Below are 23,992 nucleotides of genomic sequence, written 5' to 3'. Positions count from 1 at the left end.
GGCAACTGAGCATCGCTGACATCTAGTTGTACAGCTTAATGGTGAAACTCTCACTTTGATGTGGTACATGTCTGTGGACCTTGGTAAGACATGGGTTTTGGGGTTTTTTTTTCCTTGCCTCCTGATTTAGGAGACAGAACTCGGCTAAGCATTAGATGTTGTTAGTATTAAATTAGTTTAGAAACTTCTCCATATGTTAATTATAATAAAATATTTTAAAAATTGGCTTCAAAGCTCCAATCTGTCATTGTCATGAGAAGAGAATTCTGGGAAGACAGTGCAGTTCTCATGTAGCTGCTTCTGAAACTAGTGGCAGTGCCACATGTCTGTATTTGACGACAATTTGGGGTTGGTTGATTCTGCCAGTTCCTGTCTGGTGTTGCTGCCTCCCCCACCCAGCCTCCAAACAAAGAAAATATGATCATTTCCCTTTATCTCACTGGCAACAAGGTCTGTTTCATTTAGCACCTTTAAATGGATATAAAAAATGGATTTTACGAGGAATGAATGAGACGCAAATTAGCATTTTGTTCACGTGAGAAGACAGAACACAAACAACATTTGAACAGACTGCACTCAGTATCTTCATTCAATTTTTGGTAAGTTATTAATATCTAAGGCTGCCATAAAACAAGTTCTGTGTCTTTTTGTACTACTTGCAACAAAATGAATATTAGGAGTATGACAGTCTTCCGGGTTAACAGAAAGACAAGTGCTTGGCAAAACATATGGGGCAAGGTAGTCCTTCAAGGGTGCTTGCACAAAGCTAAATCTTCAGAACTGCTCCAAATAGCTCTCACACAATGGCTTGTGGTCAAATGCCAGATGCATTAATTTTCCAAGGGATGGATTCTCTTTAAAAAGTCTGATGCCACTAAAATTAGTGGTGAGTCTTCTGCAAATACTGATTCCCAGGGCAGGGCTGTTCCACCTACAGAGCTCTCTGGGGCTGCATGGGACTGCATCAGGACAGTGATTCTGGACCTCCCACCATGTTTGTAAGAACATCAGTGGGGGCTTTTGCTGGAAGCTGAATACTCTGGCTCTGCCTTACTGAATCATGCTTTAAACAAAGTTGGGGTCCACAGCTGACACTTTTACATCCATAAGCAACATGGTGGATGAGTGCATCTACCAGAGCAGACGCAGTAAGAAATGCTCTCCAGCCCTTTCTGAAGGCAAGAAGCCTAAGGTCAGCCATCTCAAGTGCATGTATACCAATGTATGCAATATGGGCAACAAGCAGGAGGAATTAGAGCTTTGTGCCCAGTGTGAGGGATGCCAAAAGAATCACAGAAACTTGGTGGGAAAACTCACATGATGAGGAGTCCACAATGGATAGCTACAAATATTTTCAGAAAGATAAGGAAGGAAGAAGAGGGTGTGGAATTGCACTTTATGTGACAGAGATATTTGTATGTGTAGAGGAGAGCTGTGAAGACCATGCCAGTTCTATTTAACTAATATCATAAGATCTTGATTAGAGGGTTTATCACTAAGCGGATGTTATGCACTGACCTCCCTGTCAGGATGATGAAGCAAACAAAACCTTACTGTGGCTGCTCAGTGAAGCCTTGGGCCAACTGAGCCCAGTCCTCATGGGTGGCTTCAATTACCCACACACTTGTTGGAAAGAAAAAAATCCCAAACTGTGCACATGCCATCCATCAGGTTCTTGGAATGTCTTAAGGACTCCTCATTCCTATAGAATCTGGACTAGGAGCCGCACATTGCTAGATGTACTGCTTGCAAACCAAGAAGATACTATTTTCAGACTTACACTGGTAGCCTAAGTACCAATGACACCTTGGATACAGTGAGCAAGCATTGTGGAGTTTAAGGTTCTGCTTAGAACACTGATGACCAGTAGTAGGATGAAGACCTTAAATTTTAGAAGACATAACTTTAATATGCCAAGACCTGTGAGAGATTCCATTGGAAGCGTCCTTGAAATTCAAAGGAGTTTGTGAGTGCTGGGAGTTACTTGTAAGTGCCTGCTGAAAGCACAAGAATGGTCTATTCCTTACAAAGGCAAAGGAAGAAATCTAAACAAAAGACTTCCCTGGCTTAACAATGAACTCTTAGGTGTAATTAGAAGCAGAAAAAGCAAGATACTGATTGTGGAAAGGCAGCCAATTAACCACTGAGCACTACAACTACCTTGCTAGGGGGATGCAGAGATACAGTCAGGAAGGCTAAGGATCAGCTAGGACTAAAGTTGGCAAAAATGTCAAGAAGAAAGGGTTCTTCAGTATTTGTGAGTAGTAAGCAGAAGGAAAGACATAAGACCAGTTCTTAAGGAGTGCAGGGAAGCTAGTCACTTACAATGGTGACAAGGCAGATTTATCAATACCTTTTTGTCCATAAATACATAAATCCACATCCTAGACTGTTGAGAAAATGCCTGACATTTTTGTAAGGAGAGTGTCTATAATATTTGAAAGACACAGAGATAAAGGGATGTCCCTGATGACTAGAAGAGGCAAAAATGTCACACCACAGGAATGGACCAAAAAAGGATCCAGGAAACTGGAGGCACTACTGTCTTACTTTGTCCCTATGGCAAGTGACAGAATGAGTCCTCCTAGAAACCACTGCAAAACAAATGAAGCAGATAACTGGGACAAGCCATAATGGATTTACCACAGACAAATCATGACAGACTGAACTAATCACCTTATACAACATAGTAACATCTTCTGTTGACATGGGGGAGGAGTGGATGATGTTTATTTAGACTTCAGCAAAGCTTTTGACACACACTGTTCTCCTGGCAAGGACTGATTGAGTGGTGCGTGAGATGGGTAGGAAATTGACTCACGTGTCACACTCCAAGGGTGGTAATAAATGGTTTTTACTCAGGTAGCCAGAATTGCTGCAACTGTGGCAGCTCTAGATGGAGGCTGAATTTAAAAGTTATCAAAAGCCTACAACTGAAAGTCAATCGCTGATGAATTTTTACAGGACATGTGGAAAGAACTCTTCAAAGAGCTGTACTTGACTCCTCTGAGGGTATGCTGGTCTGTTTTGCTCTTGGGCTGCACGACTGATCAAGACCAGAGGAGAGGAAACAGGAAGAGTATCTAAATAATGTTGTGGGTACTAAATAATTCAGGTCAGGTTTCCTAGACCAGTTCTTGGCCAAATATATGCTAATACATACAAAATTCAAACAGAGGTTTGTGCAAAATATTCAGTAATTGTGGTTTCTGTATGTTGGCTGAAGTAGTAGCATATAGTTTGCATACAAATGGCCAAATATTGCAGAGGATGCATTTACCTCTAGGGCAAATTCAGCAGACAAGGAAGTTACATCAGATCTTCAAGTGCCTTTTATTTTATATATACACTGAGACATAAACGTATACACATGGAACAAGAATTCTCTCCTTTTCATTTGTTCATGATGTGCATGCAGCATAGCACTGCAGCATGCTGGCTTTGACTGCAGACCTGAGCACCAACAAATGATGTAATGCCTAGCATCATCTCAGACCTTGTTTAATGGAGAGCTTGTCAGCTGCAAGCCACCACAGAGCTGGCAGTCACAACTGGAGGTGACAGGGCCACAGCTCCCAGCCTCAGAATTTCTGCTCTACTTTCTCTTACACAGTGATTTATGAAGGCAGTATGTTTGTACCCTGGAAAATGTGGAATTTGTGTTAATTGTGCCTGGATGATTTCAAGCTCAGAAATTCCCACTGCCAAACACAGCTTTTTTCTATAAAGGCTGTGAGGGACACAGAGCACCACTTGATCAGTCACTGGTGACCACCACCACTTCTCCCCTTCCCTTAATAGCCTTTGCTTGGACCTCTCTGGGCTCTGAACATCCTCCAGTTGTGCTTCCTGCACACTCAAAATCTCTGTTACCACCGTATAGACAGCACAAGATTATAGACAGGAACACAATGGTGAGATAAATAAATTTTCGTACTGTAGCTGCATTTAAAAAAGGGAAGGCAGGACAAACAAACGTGAGATGTATGGACTTGGGAGTCTTTCATGATTGTGGCAGCAACTGAAGAAATTGCCCAGGTCGTTTTTGGTTTGTGTCTGTGTTTCACACAGCCTTCCTGGATTATCCAGTGGCTCCTACCGTTTTCCTCTGCAGCATGTGTTGTCAGACAGATGGCTGATCTACAGCAACAAAGCAAGTTCCATGTGGCTTTGAGGAGGGGAAAAATCTATGTCACCAAGGTGCTCACAGCTATGTACATGTTTTCTTCCTGCTCTGATGAGCTAGCCTCTCAGACCACTGCCAGAGAGAATACAGATGACTGGCTCAGCTTGTACCTTGTGAAGGTGCAGGGCTGCATTGTGCCTGCAGTGGGAGGGCTGAAAGAACAGCCTGCAGCCTCAGTCACCTGACCAGAAGACAGGACTACTTAGGGGATGACCTAGCCCACCTCAGCCCACAAGGACCAGCTGCCAAGAGGAAGAGACAAGATATATAAAGCCAATGGTTACATCACTTAGATGTAACCCCCTGCTCTATTTGCTTGTGCAAGTTGCTCTCTTCTCTTTGATGTATTTTTTCAGTTCTTTGTTACCTTTCAGAAATTACAAGCTTTTCTTAATTCTGGCTCAGTCTGTCAGGAAGGGATCCACTGAATGCAGGCAAAATCTGGAGAACATGAGGGCTTCATTTGAACCTAAGGAGATACTACATTGCTACATACCTTCAGGAAACTACCACTTCATAATTGTAAGCTGGGGCTTCCTTTGGTTCCTTTGCTATCACAAGACATACAAAGAGGCAAACTGGACCTTGCAGGAATCACTGCAGCACCTGAGCACTTTGGCTGCTAATTCCTGCAGGCATTGCACCTATTTCAGAAACTGGTTTACTAATGACCATGGTGTAATTCTGCATAGGTACAAAATATTTGCAATTACCACTTTGTGGTAGCCAAATTCAAATTCTTTGGAGGGAAGAGAGACTAAGTTCTTACCATAGAACATACAAGCTGGGAATTTATTTGTTTATTTATTTATTTATTTACAATAGCATTTAACAAAAAACTTGGATTGTTTTGGTAGCAGGAGTGAAAATTTCTGAACTAGGTCTTTGACTTAAAAAAAAAAGCCCTCCTTAGTAAGTAATATTAATCACCTGAAAAAGACATCTCTAAGTCAACTCAAATACTACATAGTAACTTCCATTGTGTCCCAGGATTTTAATGTTGGGATCATCCTACACATTCCTCATCTACATTCACAATACAGTTGACAGCAGCTGGAGGAGGTAGTCTTAACCTCATTATTTTGTCAGTTCAAAGACATATACTGAGAATGAGTATCTGGTGCACATATTTATCTGCTGATGCCTTAGCATAACATCCTTCCAGGGTCCTAAGGGCCCTGGGGTGGCATTATAAGGGTCTCTCTAGCTTCCTAGAAGGGAACCGTGCATATTATTTGTTCTCTCAGAGACCTAAATTTATAGCTCACACTTTGAATAGATCACACTTTGTATGACACTGAGTTAATAAGCTAGGGATCACTAAATCTTCATCCAACTAAGTGAGGGTTTCCTTCTGAAAGAATCATCCTATGGAGAATATTGTTCATCAGTGAAATAATCTGTTTTTAACAGTTGTTCCTCTATTTTAGGAACAGTCCTCATAGAATGTAGCCATTTATGAACAGAGCATGAACACATACAACAGAGAAGATTGACCACAGAGAGGTGAGAAGGAGGCTGCAGTGCAGAGCTGTCACGTGGTGAAAGGGGTCAATAACACAGAAATTGTATGATGTCTGCTTTAAGTTATTCATACTGTTCTTACCCTTTGTGTGAGCATAAGAAGAGGTGGAACTCTGCCAAAGCAATACTGTTTAACCACAATAGTGACATTTGTGCTTGCATTATAGAAATACCAAAAAAAAAGGTAATGGCTCTAGCAATAAAGCAGAAACACACAATGAAGGAAAGAAACCCACTCTTTAAACCTTTGGAACAAAGCTATAGTAATGACTCTTGTTAAACCCAAAGCTATACAATAATAAAAAGGCACTTACCACCATCCTGGTGGGAGAAACTCTGTGAAGGGAAAAAAATAGGATGTTTGGTTAAACCTTTAATATTTTGGGTTTGATTTCCTTTACATCTTGATTGTTATGTTAAGCTTGCTTTTATGGTTCTGTGCAATTTTTAAATGGGTTACTGTGGTTGATGCTTCTTGGATTTAGGTGCCATCATAGACTGAGGGGGGTGGCACATGGTAGAACCAGATGAAGATCTCTGCCTTTTGTTGCAGGCTGTAATGTTCTAAAGTGGCATTTGTGGCAAATGCTACTACCTCTGGATGCCATGAGAGCAGGGAAGTTTGAAATAACCTCAGGATCCTGCTGACATCTTTAAGGGGGGCTGAAAGCTCACATGGTTTCCCTGCAGATAAGAAGATAGCATCTGAAATCCCTCTTTGAAAAAAGCTGGGATGGAAGGGAAAATCCAGGTAACCCAACCAGAATACACCCAATGCCACTGTATCTTTTCCAGTCTTGCTCATACTGGTTTAAACTATGTGTTCTGCAACTGTCCTCAATCTTTCCTTAAGTGCATGAATTATACTTGCTGCTTCCAAATGGTGCTAAGAGTACACTTTGGTTTCAATCTGTGCCCAAGTGTCTTTTTTTTTTTTTTTTTTTTTAATACCTTTTGCAAGTTGTCAAAGGATTTCTCAGTCTCCTTTAGTTTCTCCAGAATTATTTGTTCTTTGGCAGATATTTGTGATTCTTCACTTTCTAATTTCTGTATTTCTTGCTCCAGTCTGTGGAAGACATACAGACATGCACATACACACAAAAAAAAAATATAAAAATTAGTTCAGTGAGAGAGAGAGTTTCTTAGGTATTAGCTGGCATTTCAAATGTCATCAGAAGTAACTTTATCTCTTATTTCACAACTGATTTCCTAGCACATGAAGGGCGTGTGAATTATTTGTAAAACAGACAGATCTATAGGAAAAACAGTGATTATCTTATCCACTTCTTCAAAAGCATATACAGATTAACTAAAAATATACTTTGGTATCCCTTCACTCCAATTCCCATAACATCTCTGATGTTTAATTTCATTTTAGAAACTACAGTGCAGGATAAAACTGTGAATATGCAGTAGTATTTAGAGGAATAAGTATCTTCTAATGTTTCTATGCTCCAGACAATGAAATTGGAAATATTCATTGGAAACTGGCAGTCAACCAGCTTTGGTAGGAGTGTCTCTTGAACCTACACTTTGCCCATTCCCCTTTGGGATAGCTATATGTGCTTTCTCCTTTTCACACTGGGGTTCCTAGAGGCTTTGTGTAATAAAATATGTAGACAGTTTAAAAAATAAACTTACTCTGCTAGGCAATAAATACTCAGCACTCTCATTTCTTCTGTCAAGGCCTAGTGGCTGAGACCTCACACCTTCAGATGAGCTGATTATTATTTGAGGTACATTTTTATAGAACCTAGATTCTCCATTACTTTAACTCAAACCTCCTTTTGTTGACATGTTTTATGCAGATGCAGGAATATTCCCTCTTTCCCCCCACTCTCCTCCTCTTATATGTTCCACTGTCTTGGTTTTCTCCCTTCGGAAAAAGAAAAAATAATATGTATATGTATATGTATATGTATATGTATATGTATATGTATATGTATATGTATGTGTATGTGTATGTGTATGTGTATGTGTATGTGTATATGTATATGTATGTGTATGTGTATGTGTCTATATATGTATAAAATAAGCTAAGATGAACACATTTGGGCAGGAATAGTTACCTAAAAGTTCCTTTGTCTACCAAAAGATCTGTGGCTGCTCATAGCTTGTTAAACCATATTTCCTTGAATGTGACATATCAGCATCACCCAGCACTTTCCTTACCCATGGCTGCTTGCTCCTGCCTTTCTGTCACCACTTTTCAAATGAAAGATCAGGACACTGATCCATGCTAAAGGACATTTTTTTCCTTTTCCAGCCTTGCTCAGCTCAGGACTCCACTAATGCTTGTTCAATCACAAGACAAAGAGCATCGAGAAGATGATGTAGGGAGGAGAGAAGGAGGAATTGCTTCTTTGACAAACCTGACAGGCTGAGTTTCTTATTAAATTCATGTGTTTAAATGTAGATTCAGGGGTCTAAATTTAGGCACCCACCTGGGAAATTTTTCCTTACTTTTTAGTTGTATGATGATGAAAGTTTTGTGGCACTTACTGATGATGCTTTTCATTAGGGGGAGAGAAAAGTATTAGGGGCTCAAGTTGTTGCAGATGGAAAAAGGCAGATTTTGCTTTCCTGAAGTGTATGAATACTTAATAGTCTCAGATTCATGGTGATTTGTTGAACTGCGATTAAAGGTAACACTTTCAATCACTAAGTTAAAATGGCTTAATTGCATTAATTTTAAAATTAACTGCTGGAAAGTACTTTGTCAACCAGTTTAATCTTTCCCCCAAAATAATATAAAACAAACAAAAAATAATGTAACCAATTATTTTATTCTGCTGCAGTTTGATATGGGATGATTGTAATTCAGGGAAAAAAATTTCAAACCATCCTCTTCTATACTGACTTTTTTATCTTGATTTTTAAAAGTAGCTAGTGAAGTGAAAAATTCATTTGTCACTCAGGTCAGGCATTTGCCACAGTCTTGCTAAATTAAAGAACTTAGAAATCCACAGCTAGGTGCCTTCTTTTCCTTCTCTAGCCCTTGGAATAATCTATAGATTCACATCCATTTGTACCTTGCTGATAAAGAAATTTGAAATACTCTGCTGTGATGCCTTGTGAAAATAAATTGTGGAGGTGGGTAAGCCAGGGTTTACTGGTGTATTTCATTTCTTGCCCAGTGAGTCACCAAGCAGCATTTTCAGGATGCATATTCTGTAAACTAGTACATTTTGCTTGCTGTATGATGTGGGAAGAGACTGAAAAAATGGGAGTATGTAGAGGTCAGTAACAATAAAATACAGGGAGAGGGAAGAAACCCCTTTTCTTTCAAATGAACTGGACATTAATTAGTAGTTTATGACAATGAAAACTCTGAGTATATGAGGCAACTCATTTGATGCATAGTTATAAGCAGATATGCTCCTTGTAATTTGGGGTCATCGTAAGTCACTATTTTTTTGTACACCAGCTCAGACTGGAAAAAGTTTATTGTTAATTGTTTGGTCATGCAGAGAAAGTTTGCTTTTAACACATGCACATGTGCACTTGCACAGATAGAAACGGAGTTGATTTATATTTTCTTGCTTTCTGACTGATTGCTTTTTTGGTTTTACTCCTCCTAGTTCACTTCCTCAGTTTCTGCTTCCTTTGTGCCATCCTACCCTCATATTAAAAGGAGTTGGGCAGATGAGACATTACGTCACTCAATTTTGACAAGACATCTAGTTGTTCTCATTTTTGTTCTTGAAGCTGGTTTTGGTGGGGTTTTTTTTGACTTTTTTGGTTTTTTTTTTTTTTTTTTTCCCTGAATCCCTTCTTTACTTTCTTTTAGAAGTGATACTGACAACAACTCGCCAAAGAGGAAAAGGATGGAGACAGAGCTACCAGGATTTAGAAACATGGAAGAAGCTGTTAGGAACAGAGATTTTCTGTGTGACACTGAAGAACACATAAAACTCATCCTGTGGAGGCTAATTACCTTTTCCTCACTGAAATCAGTACATGTAGACTGAGAGTCTCCCAGGCCCCATGGAGAATGCAGAAAAATTCCAGGAAAAATACAGATTGTTCATCAGAAGGTACCTGTTACATAGCCCAGGGGTTGTACACCAGACATTGGTATCCACAGAAAGTTGCTTTCTACATTGTTTCTAAATTTATAGCTCTGTAATTACTCATGTCTAAGCCTAAGGGTTGAGGCACTTCTGCTTTGGTAACAGAAATACTCAGGGTCAGAGTTTCTCTGTGAGCTGTTGTATATATTCCAGAGTAAACAACTTGGCTACCAACACACCTTACTGGAACATTTGGACCTAGAGTCCACACCACTCTTTTGGGCTGTCTTTTTACATATGGTCCAGCAATGCAAAAATTTAAATCATGCAAACTGAAGGTTGCTTTGCATGGTTTATTTTTTTATTGAGTTTCATAGAATTGCTCAGTGGTAAGGAGAAGTGACTGAATTTTTGACACCAACACACAAAAGAGTCATGTAAATTTGGTCTGAAAAATAAATGCACTAGTATCACATCTGTTTTGAGCAACACGTTGTATAATGGCTTGAATAGTAATAAATCCATTCAGAGTGCACATGTACACAGGCATATATATACAAAGACCTTACATTCTTCCTGTGTAAACCTGTTAAGTACCAAATAATGTCCTTTTCTTCTAGCCCATTTTAGAAAGGATATGCCTTAATTGTCATTTGACACCTGGCAAGGAAACCCTGTAATTCCCTTGTTCCTTAGAAGACTTCTTAGCAGGTTTTGGGCTGGCCTTTGAAAGACAGCCACAACGATAAAGCCAGTTACATAAACAACTACAATATCTGAAGCATTGTAGGAAAGAAAATTAAGAAAGAAAATGCAGATTCAGATGAGACAGAAGATAAAACAGACAGTATTTCTGTTTCATTGGCCCAGACAGCTACCTCATGATTGAGATTTGCTAAACTGTTTCTAGAAGAAAAAAAAAAAAAAAAAAAAAAAGTCAGAGGGTCTGGGGTTGCTGTGGCATGGGCAAGGGTTTTGTTTCTGTGATTGTATTAGAATCCTATTTTCCCAAATACCGCAGAAACAGAAGGGAACTTTTGTCCCTCAAAGCCAAACCTACTTTGCTGCTTGTCTGTCCTGCAGCTTTCTCCAATGCATGGCTGCCATATGCATCCAAGAGAGTAAGAAGATTTCTGCGGGGGGGCTGCTTGCATAAGCTAGGAAGCTAAGTGACTTTCCTTCTCATGTTAACAATGCTACCCTGCTATGAAGAGGAAGGAACCACAAACAGCTCAAGAGATGCTATCCTTTGGACAGCATTTTGCTATCATTTGGGGGACCCTGATTTCTTGGTTAATAAGACTACAAGCTTCTAGGATAGTGAGGGCTGGAAATGACTTTGGGCGGTCTCTAGCCCAACCTCCTCCTCAAAACAGGGTGACCTATGATCAGGCCAGGATGACCACAGCTTCTTCCAATTGGGTCTTGAAACTCCTGAATGATGGGGGCAAAATATATTTTAAGGCTACTTACAGGCCTTCTCTTTTAGACTCTGTAGCTATCAAGCCCTCCAAAATTCAGACCAGGACCTTACAGTACTGCAGGGAAGGAGATGTACCAGATTGATAAAGGAAACCTGGTCTGGGTGTTTGGTGGGATTTTAACCTAACTGGGCACTACATGAGTCTGGACAAAGCAGCCAGTGAAGCTTCTGAGAAGACCAGAGGCAGAAACAAAACATGAATTCTCCTGAAGCGATGCAGGAATATGGAACACAGGAGCTATCAGGTAGGACAGAATATTGTAATCTAGGTGACAAAAAGGGGTGTTAAGCAGGGAGATCTTTAAGAGGTGAAGAGGTAGAAGACAAGGTTTGGAACTTTGGTATGTGTATGTGTGCATTTACATTTAGCACTCAGTACCCAGCAAACACTGTGCTTGGATACAGGACTTTACTTTGTGCTCTAGTCTGAAGGTGTTGAAGGCACTTTCTTAGGTGAAAGATTTCCTCTGTTTATTCTGTTTCCCATGTTAAGATGCTGAAACCCACTAACCTGGCCTGTCGTTTTCCTCTTTGCTTAAAAGCAGAGGCTGTTCTGTCCTGAGATGCCTTTCCTCGACCCCAGGAGAGACCCTGAGCGTGGTCCTGCGGGGCATTCACAGAGTGAACGCAGATGCTGAGGCAGAGTCACACTGGTTTAAAACACACAAATCCTAAGTCAGCAGAACTATGCCTAAAGAAAACAGCCTTCTCTATCCAGCTAATTAACTCTAGCAGAAACAGACTTCTAGAGGTATCTACATTTGGCTTAGCAGTGTTTTGTTTTTCAGAGTAGGAGGGTAACAGCATTATAAACAGGGAGAACAGCTGCAGGTTTATGGACCGGTTTCTTTAGTCTGTGCTAACTATGCATTCTGGGTTGTACCTGAGAAATACTCATGAAATTTCCACAGTAAAAACAGAAATGTAATAAAAATTATGACTTCAGCACGCACACTGGCATGTCAGTGGAAAAAAGAACATTCATCAGGACTAATATGGAAAGTATAAAAGTATTCAGAACTTAAGAGAAAAACAGGAAAGACCTAATCACAGTAAACACTTGAAGGGAAAAGGTGACAGATGCATATGTAGAGTGGGGGATGGTTCACCTTTAACTGATTATTTTGCTATTACTTGACTGATACCATAAATCAAATTGATACAGAAGCCACAAATAAGACAGTAATTAGTATCAGGTCTCTCAAAGCTGAACATCCTGAGGTGTTACAGCTGGTATTAAAATGGCAGACTTACAAGCAAAAAACACTGCAAAAAAACCCTGATATTTACTGTACAGAGAATTAAGCACCTTTAATTAAGGTTAATTAATTAATTAAGCTTGGTGTTTAAGCAACTTTAGGGATAACTGTGCTTGCCTGAAGGGATGAAGCTGATCTCCACACAAACTCTGTGCCTGTCTCAAGGATTTTTCCCCAAGGTAGCCTTTGACTGCACAGCAAAACCAGAAACTGAAACTTTACATGTAAGGTTCAGTCTTCTGGAGGTACAGTTCCTTCTTTAAAAGCACACTGGCAAAAATGTTCCACACCAAGGGCCTCTCATTCCCATTTCATTCTGGGGCAGCAGGGTAGCTGTTAGCTCACCTAGGTTCAGAACAACCTTGGAAAATGAACCTGCAAGGGAAAAGGGTGCCCCTGAAAGACATGTAAGTCTTTTAAACCAGCATAACTGGACCCCAGTCCAGCACTTCACAAACTTCCTATTACCTGTACCAGCTGCCAAGCACCAGCAATTTGCCTGTAAGCCAACATGCCTATGGAACCGGAGCCGAAATCTACATGCACAGCTGTGAACAGTCCCTTTGTCTGCTGTAGGGGAGGGGGAAATCACTGAATAATCCTCGTGGTTTAATTTCCACATTGTCTTAGTTTTCTTAGCAAACAGCAGCAATTGCTGCTGAAGCCAGTGGGACTGTTTGTGGATATCACTCTCTATCAATAAACAGCCAGTGCTGATGGCAAAAAACCTGCTTGATTTCTGTTGCAGGCTGAAATGGGATTTCAGAGTTGAGTAATTCAATGCTTCTTAGTTTAGTCTTTTTTTAGTGCTCATCCTTTTTTTGAACAGCTCACTTTCAAAGAGGAAAGCTGGGAGGGCACATCTTATGATTTCAAACAGGCTGTTGTTTAGAGAGTGCAGTTGAAATTCAAGAGCAGCAAACTTAATTAACATCTTTGAAAAGGCAAAACCTCCATGACTCGAAAAACTGGGAATCCCTCATTGCAACCAGCACTTGGATATGAGATTCAGGCATGATGCTGAATGAGTTGCTCTGGTAGTCCATACCAGTCTTGCTGAACACATGAGAAGGGAAACAATTCCCTCCACCTGGAAGAAGTTGCTTCCCAGTATTAGCTGAAGAACTACACAATTCACTTCACTGTCTGAAGTAAGTGTGTGTACATACATACACAGAGAGAGCAGTATAATGATATTCTGCATCTGCCTGGTGTAAGATGAGGTTAATCCATGCTGGACAAACCAAGGCAACCAAGTCAAGCATTGGCCACAGGACTTCTGGAGCAAAGCATGATGAGGTGGAAAACACAACAGCCATTAGTTTGATTTAACTACTACAATGTTGCCTGCTCTGGATGTACAAGACTTAATGTAATGCAAATTCTTCAACCTGGAATTGAAGAAGTTATGCAATTTAGTCGCTTGCCCTGCCAAATCAACAAAGTTTGCATATTAACTTTTGCCTATCGGGTTTGTCTGATACAGCATTGAATCTCCCAAACAGGAGAACTTTCAGCACTCTGATGTGACTCCTCTAACTGAAACCACTTTTTCATGAGCTGCTTTTTCTCTTCTTAAGATGTTACCTCAGCCTAGTATGATTTCCTCGTATCACCATAACACAAAACTTTTTGCCCTCATGGCACTTACAGCCCCTGCTTGATTTTGGACTTTTACCAGTGTAAACCTTTCTAGGCCAGATTCTTCCAGGATTCTTCAAATGGGACATGTCTCCAGCCTGGGTGAGGCTGCAACCTTAAAATATTCCCACTGACTCGGGAGATGGCACGTCACTGACTGGAAATCAGTGAATCACTATGCCTTGGATGCTTGCCCTTAGAGCAGAGGAGTACATGGCTTGACCCTCCTTTGGGAATTGAGGGGGGAAAAATTTTAAAAAAAGACCTGTTCTGAACCCAGTCCAGTAGCCAGTGATCAAAGAGGTGAAAGAGCAGAGTCTACTTTTTTTTTTTTTTTTTTTGTGTGCTTATAACAGTGTTTGGATCAGAAAGCTTCTGTTTGTGCTCCTGACCAGGTTCCAGACAGAACCTGGCAGATCTGACCAAGTCCTTGCTCAGTCAAGTAAACACCCTGATAGCTTAACATGCCCTGGTACCATCTGGCTTTTGAATCATCCATCCTCTGGACCACTTGTGTTTAAAAGAAAAGGTACAAATGCCTAGTCAGGTAAAATGAAAATGGTTATTTAGGCTCTTCCTGATGAAGCTGTCTTCTCTGTCATCTCCACCATTACTCTCATCTTGCACTTCCCTTCCAGACCCAGACCTCCTGCCTCTGGATCTTCACAGGCCAGTGTCCAAAATATTACGGCAAACTAAATAAGAACCACAACTGATATAAAATGCTTGGCCTGCACAGAACCAGACATCCACATCTTCATGTCTGGACAGTCACATCAGAAAGCAGCACAGGAAACAGGACTTACACTACAAGTACATAGGTGCATCATCTGTGGTTCATTGTACTCACCAGATGGCTCAAGAAAGGCAAGGAAGATAAAACAGCCATTTGAGAGAGGATAAGTGCTGTATTTTGCAATTGAAAGGTGAAGGTACAACAACTCAGGAAAGACACTGAATCCTGCAGAAACCTGCTTGCCTTCCCATAGCTTTAAGTAAATTGGGAGGATGAGCACCAGGACAGATATCCTGGGATGTCTGAGGACACACAAGAGTGCAAGGGACAAACGTACCAGTGTGGCTTTTGGTGATAAAATCCTCTTGTGTTGCAAGACAGTCTGGGTGAGGGAGGGTACAAGCACAATTTTCCCCAGCACAAAGTCCCTGTACACAGCAGCATGCACCCACAGACTTGAAAAGGTGTGGTCAGCCCTACGAAAAGCAGCTTGTTGGCTTGTCACAGCTATGCACATGAAATTCATTTAGGTTTAGCAACAGATGCCAGCAGTTCAGCTGTACAGTGGATTGTGTTATTTATATCTTGGAAGGGATCCAAGAAATAGAGGGAGAGCAATTGGGGGATGACGGCTGAATGCTCATTCTTCCATCGTGCAGCAGTGCTGGCTGCCGCAGAAACCCAAGGTTAGCGCAGATGTACAACCAAAATGAGTGCATGACCTTATGCAGTACCCACACTGCAAGCTGCCAAAGAAGGAGGATGTTTTTCTGCAATTCCTGTACATACTGATATACTGGAGATGCATGCTGAGTTACCTAGAAGCATTTACAGGAAAGGCAGGAGGCCTGGAAAATCTCCATCACCTTTTTAAGTGAAGGGAAATAAAACAAAAAAACAAGCCTAAAAGTATTTTCTCTGAAGAGATTTCAGCCTCCCATGTACAAACTGGGAATATGCCTTTTGTCTCTAGTTAACAGTGGCAGATGAGAAATGAGCTGCTAAGGGGTGCTCAGGACAGAACACAAGCAAGGCAAAGATGCTCTGCAGAAAAAGAACTGGAGGTGCTGGTCAACAGCTGTCTGAATATGAGCCAATAGTGTGTCCAGACAGCCAAGATTGCTAATGGCATCCTGGCAAGAGTACCACGACCAGCAGGCCCAGGGCAGTGTCTGTCCCCTGTCCTTGGCACTGGTGAGGCCACATCTCGAGTCCTGTACTGAGTTTTGAGCCCCTCACTCCAAGAAAGGCATTGAGTGGCTGGAGCATGTCCAGAGAAGAGCAACAAAGCTGGAGAAGGGTCTGGATGGAGGGTCAGGGGAGGTCTCACTGCTCTATACAACTAACTGAAAAGATGATTGTAGACGTGGTGCTTAGGGTCATTCTTCTGAAGAGGCTGTAGCAGAAATACCATAAAATTCTACAAGCTCAGAGTGCAGACAGTGCTGCATTGAAAAGCAAAACGTTTGGGAGACTGGGTTTAAGAGAAACATTGTTACCTAGGGCTGGAGAGGGTATGTTGTCTTCTGTCTGGAATTCAGGTCTCTGCGGCTTTTTCAACTATCTGTTTTGTCTGCCTGTGAGACCTAGGGAGGTGCTCTGTGTGCTCTCACCTGCTCTTTGCAGGGAGCTGATGAAGGTCATGCACAGCAATTCTTACAGAGTCGTGCTTCTTAGCCAGCCATGGGCTGCTGCCGTGAAGGGCAGGGGCAAAGGGGACTGTACAAGAGTTGTTCCTGGCAGAAGTCAAAAGCACACCTAGAGTGAAAAACAAACTTTTTCCTGGTACAGGCTTTTTCCCTTTTTGCCTTCCTTCCCTTTCTCCCCCTCCCCCTCTTTCTTTCTTTTCTGTATATTCCTGCAGAGGTTATCTCCACTCAGACTTGTGATGAGTCTTTTTTCTTCTGTTTAGACAGAGCACTGGCTCCATCCAAAGTCAGTGGCAACAGGCTCTCTATTGCTGGCAACGAGGACTAGCAGAATTCCCATACCGGCTATTTGGAATCCTGCCTTGCTCCCACCATATTTAATGTTTAGCAGTATAGAAATACATGCAAGTGAGCCTTTCATATGGCAATGAAAAGATGCTGCAGTTATTAACTAGAAAAGCAGTGTTGACAAAAACAGCAATCATGGGCCATAGCTATCTATTCTAATCCTTGCTGTAGCCTCCAGCAAATAATTTTGCCTCCATTCCCCCATCTTGATCCAATACATTTTGCCAATTCTATAAAGCCCAATTATACATCAGTCTATGCATATCCCTAGTAGATATCTTAGCTGGTATTATTAATTATATTCACTGTACATGTGAAATTTCCATGATTTTTGTTTGACTTGATTCTTGGTATTTGCTGCTAAGAACTGCATAAAGTTTGTAATAGACTTCTGCTGCAAACAAGGGATTATCTATTTGCTTCCTTTTGTGGTGGTTTAAAAGGGCTGTTTCAAATAAAATGGTGCTTACAAACTTGTTGGTGCAAAAAGCATTGCCCAGCATCCAGCATTCTGACCTGAGGTACACCATTTGATTGACTGAATTTAATCTGAGAATAGTACTAAAAATGAAAATGAATCCCGGAAAATTCAGGCTGAAAACATGAAAACCCAATCAAAGTTTTATAATGGTGGGATTATTCTGCTGTCCTGTGGCTATTAAAGCACAGCTACCATAAAGAGCTGCAACTGACAGGGTTCCCTCTGCCTTCCTTTGATGTTTTTGAAAATATTCTTCTTTGCCTTCTGTGTTGTGCTTTAGTCACAGCTGCCTAAACCTGTAAATGCCCTCAGTAGCCCTCGACAAAGGAACTAGATGGTATGTGCAGCTGATAGTCATTATGCATCAGGCACAGAACTTCATTAGGTCCCTTTAAGAACTCCCCATATTACATGACCCTCAGAAATACACAGATCCATTTCCCTGCACTGCTTGCCAGTAGGGACAGAAAAAAAGCAGCAGGGCAGGAAGGGCAACACCCAGTAGGAGCCATAACTTGTTTTGTTTGTTTCTTGATACAAACAGTTTATTGGATCTGAGCTTTGCAAATCTGTCCTCTGCAGTCATTCACTTACAGGAACTCACAGTTCATTTTTCCAGGGTGAAGGCTGATGCAAGGCAAGGAACATGCCCCATGGGAACAGATGGACTTTACACTGGGAGCAATGAGAGATGCACCAAGCTGCTGCCACTCTGAGCACGATGACTGCAGTGTCCTGATCCTGCTTCATCTGTCTGATCTTACCTTTGTGTTTTTATGGTGTGCTTGTTTATTAGTTTGTGCTGGGAAGCAAACATTCCCATGCCCCAGAAAGCCATTGAAACAAGTGGCTTCACTGGGGAGAGGTTTTGCCCTGGTGGGGTAGCTCCAAGGTTATCCAAAGTGCTCCTGCTGAGGCAAATCAAGCCAATCAGGAAGCCCCCAGAAACTTGGGCCGTGTTCGGTTTGTTGTTTCCACCCTTAGACATTTCCTGCTATTGTTCTTGTCATTTTCTTTGAGTGTTCACTGGGCTGGTGGGTGGTGCTACTACCGGCAGGGGAAGCCTCCGGTCCTCTTGGGCACATGGAGAGCTCTGTGCCATTCCTTTCACAGACTCCCAGCACTAATTTCTGGCATACAAGTCCAGGGAAGGTGGATCTGTGGTGGTAACTGCATCTCAGTGTGCAAAGCACAACTCCTTTTCCCACTGTCTGTTCTCTGCTGGACAAGAATGAAATCATAACATAAAACGATGAATGAATTCCAGCTCAAGACATCACTTACCACCCCTGGAGAAGGGGTAGGTGAGTAGGTGGAAGCACAAAGTCCATAGAATCCTGGGATCTATGTGGAGAGCTGTGGAAACACTGCCTATATGATAAACATTAATGGCTCTAGTTTTACCTCTGCCATCCAGAGCCTGGCTTTCATTTTCCAAGGGTATGGGATTTCATCTATAGTGGTCTAACCCCACCACTCCACTAGAGCACTAGAGGAGCTGTGACTATGCAGGCCTTCCAGACACAATGCCTGTGTCTCGTTTATGAACTCTCTGAATTTCGTGTAGTCTTGGTTTTTTTTTTTCATTTTATCAGATGCCTGTCACAAGTGAGCAGGCAGCACCTGCAGCATGAAGGACAAAAGACCTGGATGCTGCACTCCTTTGAGTGCTGTTTCAATCTTAACTGGAAATCACAGCTTACCAGCTCCTAGACACCTCCAGCTGCTCAGGTAATCATAACCACATTTTTGGATTTCATGTACAGTATAAGACAACTTTCTGAGCTGTGAAGAAATTGTAAGATTGAGTCTTGGATTTGTCCTTGGACAGCATCTATAATTCTGCAGAGGGATCCCTGGAAGTGTGATTTTATTGCTGAACTGTAGTGGTGAATAGAGCCAGCTACAGAGCTGTGTGAATGAAGAAATGAGTGGGAAAAATGGCTTTGATATTACTTGAGGCTCCCTTTTCCAGCCCTTTGCTCCACATTACCTAACATCAGCCAGACCTGAGTCATCGCTATCTGAACCTTCACAGTGCTGGAGCTCAAATAAAAAAAAAGAGAGCATGTTTAATAATGTGACACTGCCTTTCTAGTCCCCCTTACTGGCTCATGAAAATTTGGAATGAAGTACAGTTTTAACAGTGGGATGCTGAAAAGTTTGCCTTGACTTCATGCTGCATGTTTGTGGTAGGAGTCAGCTGATGACTTCCTGCCTGTGTGGGTCTCAGAGGGGTGAAATTCTTGACCCCAGACTTCCCAAGAGCTGCAGAACTTCAGAATCAGGATAACACAGACATCTGGGCTGATTTGGTTCAGGGGCACAAAAAGCAGCCACCATACAGAGTATCTACAGATACAGAGTATCTCTAGAATGGGATGAGTTTTAAAAGGGTAATAAATCTTTATTTTCAAGAGAACTTCTAAAACCATGCCAGGGTCCATATTTTGATGGCTGACCTCAAGCTGATCATAGCAGAGAGCTGGCACAACACTTCCTTTCTAAGGGTAAATATCAAAGAGGAGAAACTCAGAGCACTTAGCAGTGTGGTAACCCCCTACTTTGCAATTAATTACTTTGCAGTCGGTTCACTATCTTTTCCTCAGCAAGCTGAAGAAAGCCAAGTGTAGCCTGATGGGCTTCTGTCTGTGATCCCAGGGCTAGCTGGTCATGAGAAGCTAGTTCACCTCCTGTGGTTTCAGTGCATCTCAGGACTATGACGAACCTCCCTCACACAGGTCTCCCTAACTGTGCAAAACATTTCTATGCCTGGAATGATGGTATTGAGGGATGGGCTAGCAAGGGGAGACAGTCCTTGTCACACCTGGAAATTTCTGCTATGTAACTTGAGAAAAGAGGCTAAAGTTTTGCAGGGATTTCCTAAAGTCTAAGTGTGTTAATTTTGAGTCTCACATTCTTCCTAATGCTCAGGGATCCTGGACCGGAGAAAACCTCTGCTGAGTTTTGGCAAAACCATGAACATTCTTGGTCTTACTTGTACAACTGATCGCCTTGTCTCTTTTTTGTGCCTACTATGTTTTTTATGTTGGTGTTTGAACAAGGCACTCAAATAAAGTAAGTTCTTGTAAGAATGGGTAATAATAAATTGAGAGGATTGCAAAAATCTCCTTGGGTTTACAGCACTGACAGATCATTTTAATTTGCTTTGTCTAAAACATGAGATCAAGGGAAAAGACTTCACAGGTGTCCATAGTATAGGGAAGGCTGGGGCCCATTTCCCACTTTATTTCATTTAGGCAAGAGTGCACACTGTCAAGACATGGGAAATTAAGAAATTACTGGCCAGTTGCAGGTTGCAGGGAATGTCTGCCATCTGCCATCTGAGATGCAAAAAAACAGCTTAAAAGTGGTAAAGGTGCTCTTGAAAATGGGATGCAGGTACTTTTGAAAGCTTATCTCCTGTGATATCCATGCTAATTGGTGTATAGTTGTGAACACATTTCCAGCTTTATTGTTTGAAGAGTCTTCATCTATAAACGTTTATAGCTGAAGCCATCAGGCAGTAGATGAAAGAGCAGTACTCAAAGCCTTGCATTTAAACAAGAGAGATAAACAGGTATCAAACTGCAGGTGTGTATGTAGTTCCAGTGCTTTGAACAGATGAATACTTGGGTGTAAGCACATGTTGAAGTGTATCTCTAACTCAAAACTTAAAGGCTAATCACATTAATGTGACAGTTCAAAATTAGGAAAATTGTCTCAGTGCTTTGGAATGGACAGACTGAAAGTAGAATCAAACTAAAAAAGCCTTCTTTGAAATATGGCATAAAAACTGAGAACAACAATATTCTGGGTGCCAGAATGCCATTTACTGCATTATGACTACCACTAGACAAGGGCAGTTGGGAGTGCAGGCTGTCAGGATGACTGGCCAAAGGGCTGGCTGGTTAGTCACTAAGTGCCAGATGGACACCACCAACTGTCTAAATGATTTCTCCCTCATTTGTAATTGGCTTCAGTTGTGGCTGAACTCCCTGGCTCTGCCTGCAGTTCTCAGGTCTGCTGTTGGCAGCCGCCTTCGTATACACCCTGCAGGCAGCGTGCAAACTCCTGTCAGCACGACAGTCTCTGAAGGAGCTGTGGGTTTTCTGGTCATGCCCTCTAAGAAATGTTGCCTCATTCGTGGTGTGGAACATCCATGTCACCATTTCATTCCACTCTCCGTTACTTTTATCTTTTACCTGCTTCTCATTTTCGTGACAGCTGTTGCGATCAGTCACAAAGAGATATTTTCTGATATTGGTACAGGGCTGCTGATATTTTCCACTTTATGCTATTTTAAGACTGGTAAGGTAGGACCATGTAAAGATGCTACTTCGTGGCCAAAACAGCTGTGCCTTTAAGCATCCCTGGCTTCTCCCCTGTGATCCAAATCCACACAGAGTGGTCTTGTGGCCTTCTGGCTACAGAACTCTTCTGGTTTCTGCTCATCTCCCCACTGTGTGCCTCCTGATATATGTATGGGACTTAGAGCATCACGATCAAGAAGTCCTCTTATAAGTCCTCCTGCATTTATGTGCTTCTGCCTTCTTCACTGAGAAGTTGTCTTTGGGAAGTACTAAAGTCTTGAGGCCAAGAAGTCCTCAAAAAAACTGCTGGGGAACAAGCATATAACTTTATGCAGATTTAAAAAATATCTGCATAGATTATTTTGTAGAAGACAGAAACACCAATTTAGAAGGTGAAGCTGGAGCTGCCTGATTCAGGCTACTTTTGGATGGCTCGACATTTGAACCTAAAAGTGACAGGAGAATGTACTTTCCCTCATGTAGGTGATTGATCCAAAGAGCTCAGTGATGTTGCAGAGGATGGCTCCTGCCTGACCCTGCAGCACAAGCCCAGGTCTCACTATCATTATGTCTATGACTGTCTCAGGTGGGTGCCATTGGGACAGAAAGTAGAAACTGCTTTCAAAGGTACCAGGCAGACTGCCTCACCACTGTCTTCTTGGTTACAGTCTGCTGAGAAAGAAAGCAGAGGGGTCCTACTGCTTTTGAACAGGTCAGTACAATTGCAAACAGCAAAATGTCCAACATGACGTAGAAAAAACATCCAGAACAAAGGACAAGAATGTTTTTTGCCAACAGCACACCAGCAGAAGACAGGAAGAGCTATCTTGCACATAGCTGTGCACATGATGTAGGTAATCGTGGATAGGCAATTTCTAGCCAGCCTCTCAGCCAAGAACCAGCAGATGAATTTGGTCACTAAATATCCCAGTGAAAGTGGCTGAAATTGTGCTTTACCCTGCATTTGTAGAGGGCTGCTGGTGGGCTCTAGTCCATTATCATGGCTCATCTAAAGCATGGTACAATGTGAGTTTGAGCCCTTCTTTTCTTGCTCTTTCCACCTCCCACCCCTTAAATCATTACTGTAGTAAATACCTGCTCGACAGTAGTGCTCTGAAAAACTGTGGCCAAGGAGACCAAGAGGATACTGCAGATAAATGCAGCTTTTTCTTACAGGTTGCTAAATATCCAATGCCTTTTACACAGCTGTTTAACTTTTCTCATTTCCCCTTAGACCTCCCTCATGCTCTTTCTCCCCACAACAAGATTTTGCGGAGCCACACATCACAGTGTAGGAAATGCTTGTTTAAGAGAGTTTTTTTCCTTAATATGTATAATGCAACAAAACTTCAAACAGATATGCTAAATAGACATCCATGGGCCCAGGGGGCATTGCAGAAAGGCACCAAATGCTAAACTTAATGCTTGTGCTCCTGAATGACCTTCTACTATTATGGTATATTATTATTATGAAAGTCACATACTAGCTTTCTTTTCTGCTTTCCATTCCCACTGCATGCTGTGGCTTGTTTTGATAATTGGAAATTGCTCGGCAAACTGACAGCCATGGCCCAGGAGATAGAAAAAGGTCTTCCACAGCAGTAAAGAATTAAGAAGAGGGATCCACATCCAGATAACAAAAGAAAAAATAAAAAGGGGGAAAATAATAATTAAAAAGTTCCTACCACTGCATGCATAAACAGAATGCACAAGGGGAAACTGCAGGAGGAAAAGCTTCTCTGCAGTGTATGAGGCCATCTAGTGAGCTCAGGCATTGTAACAGCTCAGCTTTTTCCATGGAATTTTGTCGTGCTTGTCCCCAACATGACTCTTCACATGCTAGCTGCTAGCCAGGTATGCACACAGACACTTCAAGAAGTATTCTTCATTGCAAGGTGAAAGGAGAAAAACCTCTGCAGGAGAGGAGAGAGTGACAACAGAAAGGACATAGTGGATGTCAGGGAGCTTGGCATGCTGGGTTTTCATGGGAAGTCAGAAATGCAGTTACACTGGCAGTAGAAGGACAATGCGGTGTGCAACTTTTCACTGAATCCTGTCCTCAGCTGCACAGTTGGGAATGACAAAGGGAACTGCTCAGCCAGAGGTCACAACAGCAACTGGGGTGGTGAGAAAACCTTTCCAGGAGCCATGAGATATAAGCTGCTCAGTATTATGGGGTGTCTCCACTGACAAACTGCTGAGAGGCAAGGAAATGGGAAAGTGATGCACTAAAATAATGTCAAGTTCTCAGAGCACTGATGCTTGTATTTCATATAATACTGTACTGGTAGTCCTGGAAGGGAAACAGCTGCAGTGCAAAGCATTATACCTACCAAGTCCTGTCCTGGTGCTTTGCCTC

At 41.8% G+C, this 23,992-nt stretch overlaps 1 protein-coding gene and 1 long non-coding RNA gene across 11 annotated transcripts in view; one reads left to right on the top strand and one right to left on the bottom strand.

Annotated features, from left to right (window-relative positions):
• PALM2AKAP2 (PALM2 and AKAP2 fusion) overlaps window positions 1–23,992 on the bottom strand; it is a 265,334-nt gene that overhangs the window by 150,142 nt on the left and 91,200 nt on the right. For all 8 annotated transcript variants that reach the window (XM_086869415.1, XM_023944331.2, XM_023944332.2 and 5 more), the window contains exons 4-5: window positions 6,662–6,776; window positions 6,025–6,046 (exon numbers count right to left, since the gene is read on the bottom strand). In XM_086869415.1, the coding sequence (XP_086725541.1) occupies window positions 6,025–6,046; window positions 6,662–6,776 (137 nt within the window). The remainder of the gene's footprint in view (window positions 1–6,024; window positions 6,047–6,661; window positions 6,777–23,992) is intronic.
• LOC147648281 (uncharacterized) lies at window positions 11,211–22,291 on the top strand. Of its 3 annotated transcripts, none has more exons than XR_015281099.1 (3): window positions 11,211–11,451; window positions 17,940–18,099; window positions 18,434–22,291. It is a non-coding gene; the product is annotated as an uncharacterized LOC147648281 (long non-coding RNA). The 3 variants fall into 3 exon arrangements; XR_015281100.1 differs by having other exon boundaries at window positions 17,927–18,099; XR_015281101.1 differs by lacking the exon at window positions 11,211–11,451 and adding an exon at window positions 17,774–17,821.

This window comes from Cyanistes caeruleus, chromosome Z (genome assembly GCF_971803275.1).
Source record: "Cyanistes caeruleus chromosome Z, bCyaCae1.hap1.1, whole genome shotgun sequence".
In the NCBI taxonomy this organism is placed as follows: Eukaryota; Metazoa; Chordata; class Aves; order Passeriformes; family Paridae; genus Cyanistes; species Cyanistes caeruleus.
Note: the sequence above shows the minus strand (reverse complement) of the source record. Positions and strands in the feature narration are given on the sequence as shown.